General features: G+C 48.5%; 1 protein-coding gene across 2 annotated transcripts in view; it reads right to left on the reverse strand.

Annotated features, from left to right (window-relative positions):
* The window catches only part of vib (phosphatidylinositol transfer protein vib), an 80551-nt gene extending 66082 nt beyond the window's left edge, over positions 1–14469 (reverse strand). For both annotated transcript variants that reach the window (XM_075687035.1, XM_075687034.1), the window contains exons 1-3: positions 14183–14469; positions 13861–13891; positions 13349–13690 (exon numbers count right to left, since the gene is read on the reverse strand). In XM_075687035.1, coding sequence (XP_075543150.1) covers positions 13349–13690; positions 13861–13891; positions 14183–14199 — 390 coding nt within the window. In that variant the 5' untranslated portion in view covers positions 14200–14469. The remainder of the gene's footprint in view (positions 1–13348; positions 13691–13860; positions 13892–14182) is intronic.
* Between the last annotated feature and the right edge of the window lie 135 nt (positions 14470–14604).

Raw genomic sequence — 14604 nt, forward strand, 5'->3', positions numbered from 1 at the left:
GACGTTGATGAATTGATCAAGCTATATCATGCCAGCGCTAATAACAGGTGGGACCCAACCATTATGCTCGCCAATGTCATCTTTTATCTTGGTGGCACCCCACGCGTGTGGTACCAGACGCATGACGACGAGATAAGCAGTTGGGACACTTTCAAAGAAAAGCTACGGGAACTGTTCAGCGACCCTATTGGCCGCAAGGGTGCTGCGAGAAAGGCTCTTGCGTTTAGTGTTCAGACATCTACAGAGCCGTACCTTTCATACATCCTCGACCTCTTGGCTCCATGCCGCAATGCTGACGATGCTATGTCTGAATCAGATTAAGTGTCACATGTTCTAAAAGGCATCGCCGACGATGCTTTCAATTTGCTTGTTTTCGGCAACGTCTCGACAATCGACGCCATCATTAAAGAATGCCGTTGCCTTGAACAAGCCAAGAGCCGCCGTATCACACACCACATCACGCGGCTACCCAATACCGCTGCTACGTCGACATGTGAGGGTCGACTGCGCCAGGCCACCACCTGTGATGACATAACCCGTATTGTTCGCCACGAGCTCCAGGCCGCCTGTTTGCCAGTTTTCTCCACGACGCCTTCCGATCCGCCAGCAACCACGATTGCCATGATTCAGGCCGTAGTCAGATAGGAATTTCAGAACGTGGGTCTGAACTTCGTGTGTTCAACATCTCCCAAGCCAGCGTTCCCCATTTCTCTACCGGCCCTCCTCGTCCCCGAAAGTCCTTTTCTACCACATCTCGCCGCAACCCGTCCGAATGGCGTACCCCTGATGACAGACCAATCTGCTTCCACTGCTGTCGCATCGGCCACGCCGCTCGTCACTGCCGCAACTGGTGGCCACCACCTCCTCGGACATACGCCGCCACTTATTCCCGCACCTTTGGACCTTCTGTTCCCTATGCCACCCGCCATGAACCCACTGCTGCTGATGCCCCTGCTCCGAACCTTCGCTACAGCCGCTCGCCCTCACCTCGACGCCATCAGTCTCGTTCGCCCCAACCCCGCCGCTTCTCTTCGCTGCCTATCGCCTCCCGGGCCTAGCCGGAAAACTAGGCACTGCAGCTTCTGGAGGCGAAGCTGCGTTGTCGACACTGCCTTCAAATCCTCTGCTCCCGTTAAACACGAACCAAAACCTTCTTGATGTTGACGGCTATCCTGTCACGGCACTCATCGATACAGGGGCACATCTTTCTATTATGAGTGCTGCCTTCCGACGATGACTGAACAAGCTCCTCACCCCAGCGTTGGCATGCGTCGTCCGCGTTGCGGATGGCAGTATTGTGCCTATCATTGGCATGTGTACGGCACGTGTCAGCGTCGCCGGCCACCACACTTGTCCTCTTCACCGTGATTGCTCATTGCCCCCACGACCTCATTCTCTGCCTCGATTTTCTCTCCGCGCATTCGGCTCTTATTGATTGCTCTGCCAGTACCCTTCGCCTTGAGTTGCAGATTCTCGCAGAACCTGCTGACGCACCCCAGTGCCGCCTACGCCCCACCGGCTTTATTCGCCTGCCGCCAAAATCAATAGCCTATATTCAACTCTTGTCTTACCCACCAGTTTCGTGCCTATCTTTAACTTTGGATTGGCAAAGCAAATTCTACCGCAAGGCATTTGCCTTGCCAACGTTGTCTCGGCGACCATCACAGGGCAACTTTATCGACCGATGTTTCTTGCGAGCTTAGCAGGCCCATCATGCCAGCCTCGGCCGCCGATACGATGATACAGAAAATGGTTGCGACGGACCCGTCTTCTGCGCGGGCTGAAGACCTTTACCAAGTATTATCGTCTTACAGAGATATTTTCGACTTCGACGATCGCCCTTTAGGCCAGACGCTCGCGGTCAAGCATCGAATTCTTACTGGCGATGCTACTTCTATTCACCGACGACCGTATCGAGTTTCTGCGCCGGAACACCAAGTAATTCAAAGTGAAGTGAACAAAATGCTAGACAAAAACATCATGGAGCCTTCTTCGAGTCCCTGGGCGTCTCCTGTAGTGTTGGTTAAGAAGAAGGATGGCACGTGGCGCTTCTGTGTAGACTACCGTCATCTGAACAACATTACTAAGAGGGACGTCTACCCGCTCCCACATATAGACGACGCCCTTGACTGCCTCCACGGTTCCAGCTATTTCTCTTCTATTGATTTTCGTTCTGGATACTGGCCGATTGCTGTTGACAATATGGACAGAGAAAAAAACGCGTTCAACACACCTGATGGCCTATACCAATTTAAATTAATGCCGTTTGGATTATGCAACTGCCACCTTTGAGCGTATGATGAACTCCTTGCTCCGAGGTTTAAATGGTCCACATGTCTCTGCTACCTCGACGATGTCATCGTCTTCTCGCCCACGTTCGACACTCACCTTGAGCGTCTAACAGCTACACTTGATGTATTTCGAAAGGCGAAGCTGCCACTCAACTCGTCCAAATGTCATTTCGGTCGCCGCCAAATTACTGTTCTGGGCTGACGCTTACGGAGTACAGCCTGATCCTGACAAAACTCGCGCTGTCCGAGACTTTCCGGTTCCGAAGACAGCCGCAGACGTTCAAAGTTTTGTAGGGCTATGCTTGTACTTTCGTCGTTTTATTCAAGATTTTGCGGCAATTGCTAGACCCCTCACTAATCTTTTGAAGAAAGGCGTACAATTCTCGTGGGGTACTGCAGAAGCCGCCGCCTTCTGTCGTCTCGTTACTCTTCTCTTCTCACCACACGTTCTCGCCCACTTCGACCCTGGTGCCCCTACAGAATTGCGTACAGATGTCAGCGGTCATGGCATAGGTGCCGTCTTAGCCCAGATACAGCGTGGCCAGGATCGCGTTATTGCTTATGCGAGCCACCTCCTCACACCATCGGAGCGCAACTATTCCATTACGGAACAAAAATGCCTTGCTGTAGTCTGGGCGGTTGCAAAGTTCCGTCCTTACCTTTACGGTCGCCCTTTTTCCGTAGTCACTGACCATCATGCTCTCTGCTGGCTCTCATCGCAAAGAGATCCTACAGGCCGGCTTGGTCGATGGGCTTTGAGGCTACACGAATTTTCATATTCCGTGGTCTGCAAGTCTGGCCGCCTGCACCAAGACGCTGACAGCTTGTCGCGTTACCCTGTTGACGACCCTGATTCCTCCTATATTACTGGTGCTGCTTGCGTATTCTCTGTGTCGTAGCTGCTTCATTTTGCCGACGAGCAGCGTCGTGATGCCTACATCAGAGCACTCAGACCGTTTTGAACACTCTCCGGCCTACGCCACTCTACGCCTCTTCGTCCTCCACGACGGTACTCTGTATCGTTGTAACCTTCATCCGGACGGCACTGAGCTCCTACTTGTCATACCTAAACACCTCCGCTCAGCCGTTCTAGAAGAGCTTCACGACGCACCAACAGTAGGACACCTCGGCGTATCTCGAACCTATGACCGTGTACGTCGCCATTTTTTCTGGCCGGGCCTTGCCCGTTCCGTAAGACGTTACGTCGCCGCTTGTGAACTTTGCCAACGACGCAAGAAGCCTTCCCAGCTCCCCGCTGGTTACCTGCAGCCGCTCGACATCCCTGCCGAGCACTTCCATCGTGTCGGCTTAGACCTTCTCGGCCCATTTCCGGAATCTACATCAGGAAACAAGTGGGTTGCAATCGCGGCGGACTACGCAACCCGCTATGCTGTAACCCGTGCTCTTCCGACCAGTTGCGCAACTGATGTTACGGATTTCCTCCTGCATGATATCATTTTGATTCATGGTGCTCCGCGTCAATTGCTAACAGACCGTGGCCGTACGTTCATAGCCAAAGTCATTGACGACATCATGCGTGCCTGCTCAATACAGCATAAATTTACCACCTCCTACCACCCTCAAACGCATGGCCTCACTGAGCGTTTGAACCGCACCCTTACAGACATGCTATCCAAATAAGTTTCAGACGACCACCGTGACTGGGACCAGGCTCTACCTTACATTACCTTTGTGTACAGCTCTTCCCATCTCGACACTGCTGGCTTTTCTCCTTTTCACCTCTTGTATGGCCATGAACCGACGCTACCACTGGACACTGTGCTTTCGTCCACCACAGCATCAACCAGCGCTTATGCCCGTGATGCCATCGCCCATGCTGACCATTCCCGCCAGCTTGCGCGCGCTCGTCTACAAGTCTCTCAAGGCAAACAAAAGCAACGCTATGACCTCCGTCACCGTGATGTCCATTTTGTGCCCGGCACCCTCGTGTTGCTTTGGTCACCATCGCGTAAAGTTGGCCTTTGTGAAAAACTGCTTTCCTGCTACACAGGCCCATATCACGTGCTTCGCCAAGTGACCGATGTCACCTACAAAATAGTTCTAGCCATGCCCACTACGTCCTGTGCTGTGACAACCAGTGACATCGTCCACGTCGCCCGACTCAAACCCTACAACTCTCCATGCGCCTTGGATATTTAACAGCACCGTGACGGCACTTTTGCCGCCGGGGGGTAGTATTACGATATCATTGAGCGATGCTCAAGGGATGAGCCGCCGCAAGAACGACAACGAAGTGGGTCTGTGGCCTTGGCGCGAGCGAATGTCGGCCTGGCGCTCTGGTGTTCAGTGTAAATAGCCTGTAAATAGCCTCTTTCGTCTGTGTCTTTCTACGCATAAATATAAAATGGCTACATGGAATAACTGATGGCATTTAGCATACAAAATCAACACAGGGGACCACTTGGAAAGCATGAAATAATGGTTCTCACATAGTGCGTCCATGGCCGATGATCAACCCTGCAACCTCGCACTTGGCAGCATAGCGTCAAACGAGTCGGTGTGGCCTGTGCTAGAAACCTATAGGGACACTATAGGCAAACAGTAAGTCCAGCTAAAGTGATAGATTATGAGAGCGTCTCAGGCATCAATATTATCATGAAAAGAGCTTTAGTAATAGAGAAATTTAGGTAAATGCAGGACACTATTAGAGATTCCTCCGAAACACTGGAGTACTAGCTCGAAGGCACTCCTAATAATTGTCACTAGTACTCAACCACTCATAATAAAGAGATCATCATGAAAGAAAATGCTACTGGTCCAGTTCTATTTGATATTTAGAAGAAATAACTCATTAACGTTACCCTTTACAATAATGTGGGTAGTTGAACGGTTTCGTTTTCTCCTACTTTGCGTCACCTGCGCTTTCGTGTTTCAGTAGTTTTGTTGTTGCTCAGTGCTGCACTTGGTTTGCTGGCTCGCGAGACACTCAGAAACTGCAAGTAGCAGGGAATGCCACATCCATGTGATGGTGCAGGATTGCCGAACAGTTCTACGTCACTTGACCAAGAGCAGCTGCAGCAGCAAATATAACGCTCTGTCTTGGCTCAGTTTCTCTGTGGCCACGTGTTTGCGTTTTGCCCAGAGAACCATAACGCCGGCTGTTGGGTGCTGTTTTGCTCACTGACGGCAGTAAAGGGTGGCGATGGCGTATGCAACGTCACCACACCCTGCTTAGTGTGAACGATTTGAATTGCACTAAAGGTATGCGGACCCTTCAGACACAATTTTCTCGTAAACTAAGTTTTTTCTTGGCACAAAAGCGCTGTGAGGTTTCTGGAATGGTATTTTAACAGTCCATGTTGACTTAGTAAGTGCATTCAGTGTTCCTTTAAGTAGTACCTTCAACAACACCAAAGCAGCATATGCAACAGGTCATTCCACTGTAACCACCTACAATATTACCACATGGACAGATCATTTTAACAGATTACTGTACTGCATTACAATAACAGTATTCTCTGTCACACGTCGCACTTTTCAAGGTCAAGTGCTGTCATAACAGCGCAAAATGTAACTAGTGACAATGCCCACTACATTGGCACTGTTTGTGCACTTTTCTGGACCACTCTTATATGCAGAACAAAAATGATCTAATCCTGACCTCACAGTGAAACCAGTGCTATGTCCCGAAACACTGAGCGCATTTCTAATGGTGTTCATGTCCGTGAAGTAATGTCCCACATAGGCTAGACCATAGCCCCTGTTTTTATGCTGCCTAGTTCTGTTGCACTCCAAGCAATGGTGGCATTGTGGTCCCACTGCAATGCATGGTACACATGCCAAAGAACAGTGTAGCAGTATTTGAAACCATATGCATCTGACGGTTTCGGCAAGTTTCTCACACACAGCTCTAGCTAAGCTCAATGTAGTCCTAAGCACCATTATTTTTTCAGTTTCCAAGAGTTGCATCTGTATCAATTATTAAAATTAAAAATTAAATTCTGGGGTTCTACGTGTCAAAACCACTATCTGATAATGAGACATGCCATAGTGGGGGACTCTGGATTAACTTTGACCACCTAGGGTTCTTTAACATGCACCCAAAGCATGATACACAGGCGAACTTGCATTTCGCCCCCATTGAAATGCGGCCACCGCAGCCAGGATGTATCAATTAAGGCCAAATTCAGATACATAGCAACTCAACAATGGAAATATCTGTTGCTCTATAATCGTCATTTGCAGAAGGGTTAAAGTTGGGGCTTGTTGGTTTTATGTGTTGAATTGAAATGTGCTACTCAGTAACAAGTATGCATGATAAGGATGCACACAACATCGACATGCACAAACTGACAACTGTTTATTCTATTAAATCATTGAGTTCAGTAGAATGTCACTGACAGATTCGTACTGGTTACGTTTTCCTTGCTTTTACAATCTGACACACCAATCCCATCTCACAGGTTCATGTACAATAGCTTCCGATTTGTTATGTTTCCTTGTTGTTGCATCCAAAGACAGCAACAGAGTCCTACTGACATGGCACATCTGTCAGTGGCACCTGCCTGTTGCAGCTTCACAACCTGCCCCCCAATCGGTGCTACAGGGTCCCCCCAGAGCTCGGGATGGATGCAACTGCAGATACTAGGTCAAGTACACACCAACCTCGTCCCGATGAATTTGAATCACTTGCTGCTGTGCCAATATCTCAGCACTGCATGAGCACTTTTTCATTCTGTCTTCATCGCAATGTGCCCACAGTGGCCAAGAATTGGGCCCATGGCCCCGAACCTTTACCAATTCTGAGAAAACAAGAAACAAGGTGAGACTGATATTTCTATGATGTGTGGCGTTTTATGGCGCAAGGGCCATGTACGGCCAAAGAGCACTATGGAAAATGTTAATGTTATCGATGAATTGTGGATGGTGTGGACAATGAATGAGCCAGTAGGAAATGTTCTAAAAATGGGACACCTGTATCTTCTGCCAGTGCTTCCAAATGAAGGTATCTTCATTTGCTTCCAAATAAAAGTTCAATGGAGCCGCAACAGCTGGGTGGTTACAAAACAGCCTGGCAGTAGACATGTCACGAATAGGTGAGTGATATAAATGTTCCACATCTGATCTAATCTTGAGAGCTTAGGAAAAACTTAAATATGTCGTCTGGAGATGTAGGCACCATTCATTAGATTCCACATACAGGCTTTCTACCGGACTAGTCCTGAATGTACCTGTAGAAAGGCGTATACGCAAGTGGTGACCGGGATCTAGCACCTTCAAAGCACTAGGCACAGCAGAGCTATATACTATAGCTCCGTGGTGAAGGCGGGACCGTATAAGGCTTTCAAAGAGGCTCAAATGGCATCTCCAGTCACTTCCCCAAGATGTGCAGGACAAGAGCTTTAGATTCATTGACTTCAGACACTTCGCTCTCAGATACCCAAGGTGAGGAACAAAAGTTAGTTTGGAGTCTTAAGATAATTCCTAAAAATGAAAGTTCATGGCTGACAGATAGCCGCTCTCCATTAAGATAGATAGCGGGGTCAGGCAGTATACCTCTCTTGTTCGAGAATAGAACACACATGCTTTTTGAGGGTTTAGTTTAAATCCATTCTCATCAGCTCACTTAGATCATTTGTTTAAGCCATGCTGTACATGTCGCTCAAAGATCGAAATACTACATGATTTACATCCTATTTGTACATCATCCACGTACATAATAAAACAGTGTGTGGTATGACACTACATAGCAAGTGCAGCTCAGCACATCACCTTGTGGTACACTCATTTCTTTTATCAATGGATGAGGTAACACATTACCAAACCCAACACAGAACTTGCAATTAGAGAGGGAGCATTGAATCACATTCAAGAGGTTGCCTCTGACTCCCATACCAGCCGCATCATGAATTCCAAAACGCCAAGTTGTGTCATATGCCATCTCCATATCTAAAAATACTTATAATAAGAACTGTTTGTGCACAAAGGCATTGTGGATATTCGCTTCGATGCGGACAAGGTGATCTGTTGTGGTTCCAGCGTCTCTAAAACCACCCTGCAAGGGCTCTAGTATTTTGTTGGTTTCAAGATAATGGATCAGGCATCAGTTTATCATTTTCCCAAAGTGTTTGCATAGGCAGCTTGTCAGGGCTATAGGCCTGTAACTACTGCCTGAATATAGGTCCTTGCCCTCCTTGAGGATAGTTATTATGACTGCTTCTTTCCAAACGGACTGAATGTAGCTGGCAGAAAATATGGCATTAAAAAGTGGTAGGATTGTTTTGTGTGCTTTGGGGTGTAAGTGTTCGATCACCTTATAAACTATTCGATCGTTTCCAGGGACCGATTTATTACAATTTAATGCAGCCTGAAACACTACCATGTTAAATGGACAGCTGTAAGGTTCATTTCTATTTCCTTTCCAATCCAGAGGCTGTCACTCCGCTTGTCACTGGTATCTCAGGAATGTGTCCAAGTAATGGAATGAACTAGAAACGTGTTCAAAATATGCCCCTAGAGAATCGGCTAGGTCCTCAAGAGTGCCTCCTTGCGTACTAGTGGTAGAAGATGAGTTTCACGACCATTTATCTTGTTTACTAAGTTCCAGGCTTTTCTTTCGCCTGTATAAGAATTTATGCTAGAGGTGTACTTCTGCCAGCTTTCCCTTTTGGTATGGGGGCCAATTCATCTACCTGCCAACTTTTTCTTGAAGCTAATCAAGTTCTCTGTAGTTGGAGAGTCGCGAAGGTGACTCCAAGCCTTATTTTGACTTCTGCAAGCTTCTTTACACTCCCCATTCGACCAGGGAAAACGTCATTTGGAAGGTGATCCATTTGATTCAGGGATACATACTGATGCTGCATCAACAATAAACGCTGTCAAACATGCCACTACATGATCGATAAAAAGAGTAGGGATGTCTTCCCAGGTCATACATGAGAGTTGTCTATACTGCTTCCAGTTGGCTGACTAGACTTTCCTATTGGGTGTGGGGAGCACTAATCACCTTTAGTTAATTTTATGACAACCGGAAAATGGTCACTCCCATATGGATTCTTAATCATGTTGCACTCTAGATACGGCACAAGTGTACTAGATGTAATGCTTAAGTCGATTGATGAGAATGTTATGTATTGATGAGAATGTTATGTTTGCCATGCTAAGAATGTAGGCTCTTTCTTATGTTTAGGCATGCACCTGTAGAGAAGAGGAAGTTTTCTGCCAAGTGCCCTCTGGCATCACAACGACAATCTCCCCAAACGATGTTATGTGCCTTAAGATCGATGAAAACATAAGGCCCGGGCAGCTCATACATAAAGATGTGAAATACTGCTTCTGATAGGTGGTAGTTCGGGGGGACGTATAGTGACATAATTGTTACCATCTTATTAAGAGTACTGCACAGACTGCAACTGCCTCTAGGGACGTATTATGCTGTAATTGCCAGCAAGCAACACCCTTATCTACTGCTATGGCCACATTGCCTGACAAGCCAACGGCATCGTTGCTGTTATAGTGGTAAATGGCCTGGTGCAGGAGAAGGTTTGTGTGTGAAGTATTAAGATGCATTTCTTGGACACACAACACCCTTAGATTGAACTTGGAGTTTGAACTTGGAGTTCCTTAACGCCATCGAGATTTTGGAGTAAACACCCACCATTCCACTATAGTATCTGTGTATACATATACGAGTTTCGTGTGGTCTAAGAAAAATAGATTAAGTTAGGTGATGCAGGATTTTTCTTTTTTCCCAGTGCGCTCGAGGGACTGCACTATTCCTTGGTTATCTGTGACGCCGGTGTTGTGGTTGTATCCATCACCTCGTCTGAGGCGGTGGTTAGTGCCCACTCAGTAGGCATGTTCGCGAGGGCTTCAAGCCTATCTGCACGGGCAGTGGCCCTGGGTCTGGCAGGCCCCAGAGTCTGCTGGCCCTCCTTCGCAGGGGGCGGAACAGCACTGGTTGCTCCAGCAAGGGGAGCTGATGGCGTGACTGCAGTTACGCTCCGTATGACTCTTGTGGCCGCCAAAAGATGTGGCACTGCCCCCCGGCTGGTTCATAGACTGGTTCACAGAGAAGCATTTGCGTGCCTCTCGGAATGAAAAGTTTGATTTTGATTTCGATGATTTGCTTTTCTTTTTTCCACAACGGACACGAACAGGAGTATGTGGGGTGATCTACATCACAGTTAGCACAAGTGCAGGTGCAAGTGCAGGTGTCAGGCAAGTGTTCATGGGATGCAAATTTTGCACAAGTAGTACACCCTCGACAGCTTTGCGAACCGTGCCTTAACCGCCGACACTTGAAGCATCGTCACAGATTCGGAATGTATGGCCTTACAGGGAGTTTGTAGTATTTTTCAGTAGTTTGCTTGTTCCAAAACTTATGACTACATGTTTTGTGGGGATTTCCTTGTCACACCTGATGGTTATTCTCTGGACCTTTACAACATTCCGATTTTGCCAACCCTCAAGTAGCTCACTTTCACTAAGATCAAGCAGGTCATTTTCATAGATAACATTGCAGACAGTGTTAAGGATTTGTGGGGGCCCACAGAAATCGGAACATCTCCAAAAGCAATTAGTCTGGGCAATTTTCTGTACTGCGTCTTGTCACGAACTTCAAGAAGAAGGTTGCTACTTCCCATCTTAGTTACTTTGTAGCCTGGGCCAATTGTCTGTGAAAGATTTCGCCACAACAAAAGCAGATATTGTGCAGACTGTCTTGGTTCCTTGCTGACTGCAAATTACATGGTACTTTGGGAAAGTTTCTTTGGGCTCCATAAAGAAGTTGAGGGATTCTTCGATGCATCCCCTCTCGACGGAGTGATCAAGGGGTGCAGGAAAATTGGATGCCGTAAATATAATGCTATATTCAGCTGGTATGGCCACCGCCCAGCATGGAGCCCAACCAGGAGATGACACAAGACTTGAAGTATTCAGTTCTGCACATGCCAGTGGTACATCTCCACTATAACCAAATACATATACCCAAGGCGAGATATGATGCACGAGGTTAACTCTTGTTGCCTGTGAAGTCGGAAGTAAAAGGAAAATAAACAGAGGAGAGGAAAGATTGCAAGTGAGAGAGAAAGACGAAGATTGGAGAGGTGGACAGGAAAAGGCAACTACCAATTTTGCCCAAGTGGGTCATTCCAGGGGTGGTATACATGAAACTGAGGCCTAAGAGGTGTGTTGTCTCCCCCGAGGGGCCATAAAGATCTAAACACCCGGCTTCAGCTCAACCCCCCGGACACAACTTTTACTTGGACACGACTAAGCCACGTACGGTGAAATGCGGGAGGGGCCAACCGCAACGTCCTCAGCCGTGGTGCCGCAACGCACCTGCTGACACAGACGCCTCTGTGGGGGAGGAAAATTTCTAAGACGGACTTAATAGCCACCTGTCAAGGATGACATTTTATAAACTGAAAGCTCTCCTTGTGTACTTTTGTTTCAAAAGTACAGGTATCTTGTACGGATAGAGTCAACTCCAAGCCCCAGTGGACCTCCTGAGGCATTTTTAGCAATTCAATGCTGAGAAAAAGCAGTACAGCTTTCTTTACAAACGTGTTGCAAGGGGCCCTGAAGAGCCACAACACGGCCCAGGAAAGAACACTCTGATCAGGCACATGACAGCCAATATCAAATACTAATATTGCATTTGGTGCTTCCTTAGAAGAGGTGAATGTCTAACATTCTAATATTGCAAGGGGTCACACTAATTACATAGACTTTACACAACTGCACAGCTACGCACGCCAACCATAATGCTCAATGACTTGAAAGTTTCTTGCACATCAAATAAATTTGCACAGAAAAGCAAGAGCAGGGTGGCTAGGAGTACAGAAATAGCTGCATGAGAAAGTAACTCACTTATGGATGGTCAGAAGCCCAGCCCTAGCACAGAAGTTCCTTCCTGCCTCAAGTGACTGATATGTGCAGCAGATTTTCTTTCGGGTAAATGTTACCAATTTTGATGCAAACGTAATCAATTTATGAAACCATGCATACATCTTCCATGAGACTATTCATATAAATGGGCTTCACACAACTAAAATGGACAAATTAACTCTGCTTTGACTGCCAGGTCTTTGAAGGACTGTTTAATAAAATAAAAGTTTTCCTCATATACAAGTATATTGCAAAAGAGATACACTGAATCATGTATATGCTAATACTGCTATAAAACAGCGATTGCTGCTGCCCTCTGCAGTAGTTCTAGAAGTTTGCACTGTTGGTCCCGCTAGAGTTTTGGCTTGTCCCTAGACGTAATCACCATTAACAGAATGCTGGGTTAGTGGCGCAAATGCAAGTAGCCGGCTTGGTGCTGCCACCTTGTGGCGCGGAGTTTGACCAGAACGAACACAGACTTATTATCGCAGTAACTGGCCATATGCTACTTATTCGCTGGTTTAAAGCGTCAACAGCAATGCAATTGACAACATGTGGGGATTTACTTTATACTGCTTCGACAGGAACACCTATGCAACACAAACGTTTAACATCTTGTCAGACAAAGCATCACGAGACATTGCAACCAGCATTGTTACTGCCAGCATGTTACCGTAACTCTGTTTTCACATAAAGTATGGGCAAGCTAAAACTGTACCATTAGCTGTTCATGTTGCCTACTCAGAGAAAAATAAATACTGTGGTAAGTGCCTCGGTGTCGCAGAGTGCTCAAAGTTCAACTGCCTGTTGCAGGAATGTACAGCCTTTGTGAGATGAAACAGACATTTTCAGTGCATGACCGTAACTAGCTCCTAGATGCCTAGTCAGCCTCCTGCTGTATACACACTGGTCTAGAAAGGAAGGAAAACTCTTCCTCCTCTTCAAGAGCTTTCTAAATTCAGAAGTTCCACGGTCACAGCACAGTGGCGCAAGACTTGTACAGTAATGCTCTGGGGGCATCTTTTGACAAAGGCTGCGCCTAACTGTGTGCTGCTTCAAATAGTGTAGGTGTACCAGCAGTGTGCAAAGCAATATGTGAAGGTCTGCAAAGAGTGTAGAACTCCTAAAAAAGGAAAACCGGAAAACATTTCCAGCAGCACTGCGCCCAGACTTTCACGAAGCGACAAACATGCATGCCAACGTACGTTCTCCTGGCTTCCGTTGTCGGGCGCGTGCATGGTCTCGATGCAGATTGTGAAGTTGCTGGCCATGTAGTCCGGGTTGGTGAGCACGGTGCGGCAGTAGGGGTAGGCGTTCCAGGCCTCCTCGTGGACCGCGAGGGAACCCTTAGGCATCAGCATGCGGATGAACGCGGGCACTTTGCTTTCCAGGTGGTAGATCTTGTAGGTGTACTGGCCCTTGGTGAACTTGCCGCCGAGCAGGTCCTTGCCCTCGAAGGGTTCATTCTTGATCACCTCGATGCCCTCGCCGCCGCCCGTCTCGTTCTTGCTCGCCTCAGCCACCGAGTACAGCTGGCCCACCTGGTACTGCAGTTGGCCGGCAACGCGTTCAGCGTCAACCCCGGAAACGGCCGGCCGTGACGTCGGAGCGCGCGCGCGCACGGCACCGGCCGGCCACTCGGTGCGCCCCGGTCCGGTCCCTGTGTGCGCGCGCGCTCCGCGGCCACGCCGTGGGGAGAATGCCGGCCGAAGCTTACCTCTTCCACGGTAATCGGAAGAACGACGCGACTGCAACCAGAGAAAAGGGGTGAGAAACCGCGCCGTACAACGATCCAATCGCAAAAGCTGCAGCCCGTCGGCGACTAGGCAAAGCCTCGGCCACCAACGCGAGCCGTAACACCGAGCGGAAAGGACGCGAGGCGCCACCCCCACACTGTCCATTGAAAGTCGCCGAGCCCCGGCGGAGAGCATCGGCTTGGAAACTACGTTCGCGGCGTCCGCTCGAGCGACCTCGAGCGAAACAACGGGCCCTAGGCTCGCTCGACGGGCCACAGCGAGAATCGTGCGAGAGCTACTCACAATTCCTTGACGATCATCGCGGCGGCTGCTGCTCGGCTATCAGTACTGCATAGGTCGGGCGGCTGAGGGAGGGCTACGTCACTTGACAGGGGAAGAGGCCGGCTGTGACCCGCAGGAAATCGCGATTCGAAACCGAGCACCCCTAGCGTCGGTCGCCCTCACTGCTGGCTCGACGACAGTCCCCTCCGTGCGATTTCTACGCGGCTAGAATTCCTCCGAAGCCATAAAAAGCCCCAAATCGGTGTCGTCTTTCTCCACTTCGAAGCGACCCGAACTGCAGAACAATCGATACGCGAAGCGCCATCTTCCGGCCACCGCGAAGGATGCGTCATCTCAGACGTCACTTGGATACGGTGCCGTTTCGAAACCTATGCTGCGCCCGCCCCATGGGAGAAAACGCTCGAAGGCCACATGGCCCATGG

This window comes from Dermacentor variabilis, chromosome 3, assembly GCF_050947875.1.
Source record: "Dermacentor variabilis isolate Ectoservices chromosome 3, ASM5094787v1, whole genome shotgun sequence".
NCBI lineage: Eukaryota > Metazoa > Arthropoda > Arachnida > Ixodida > Ixodidae > Dermacentor > Dermacentor variabilis.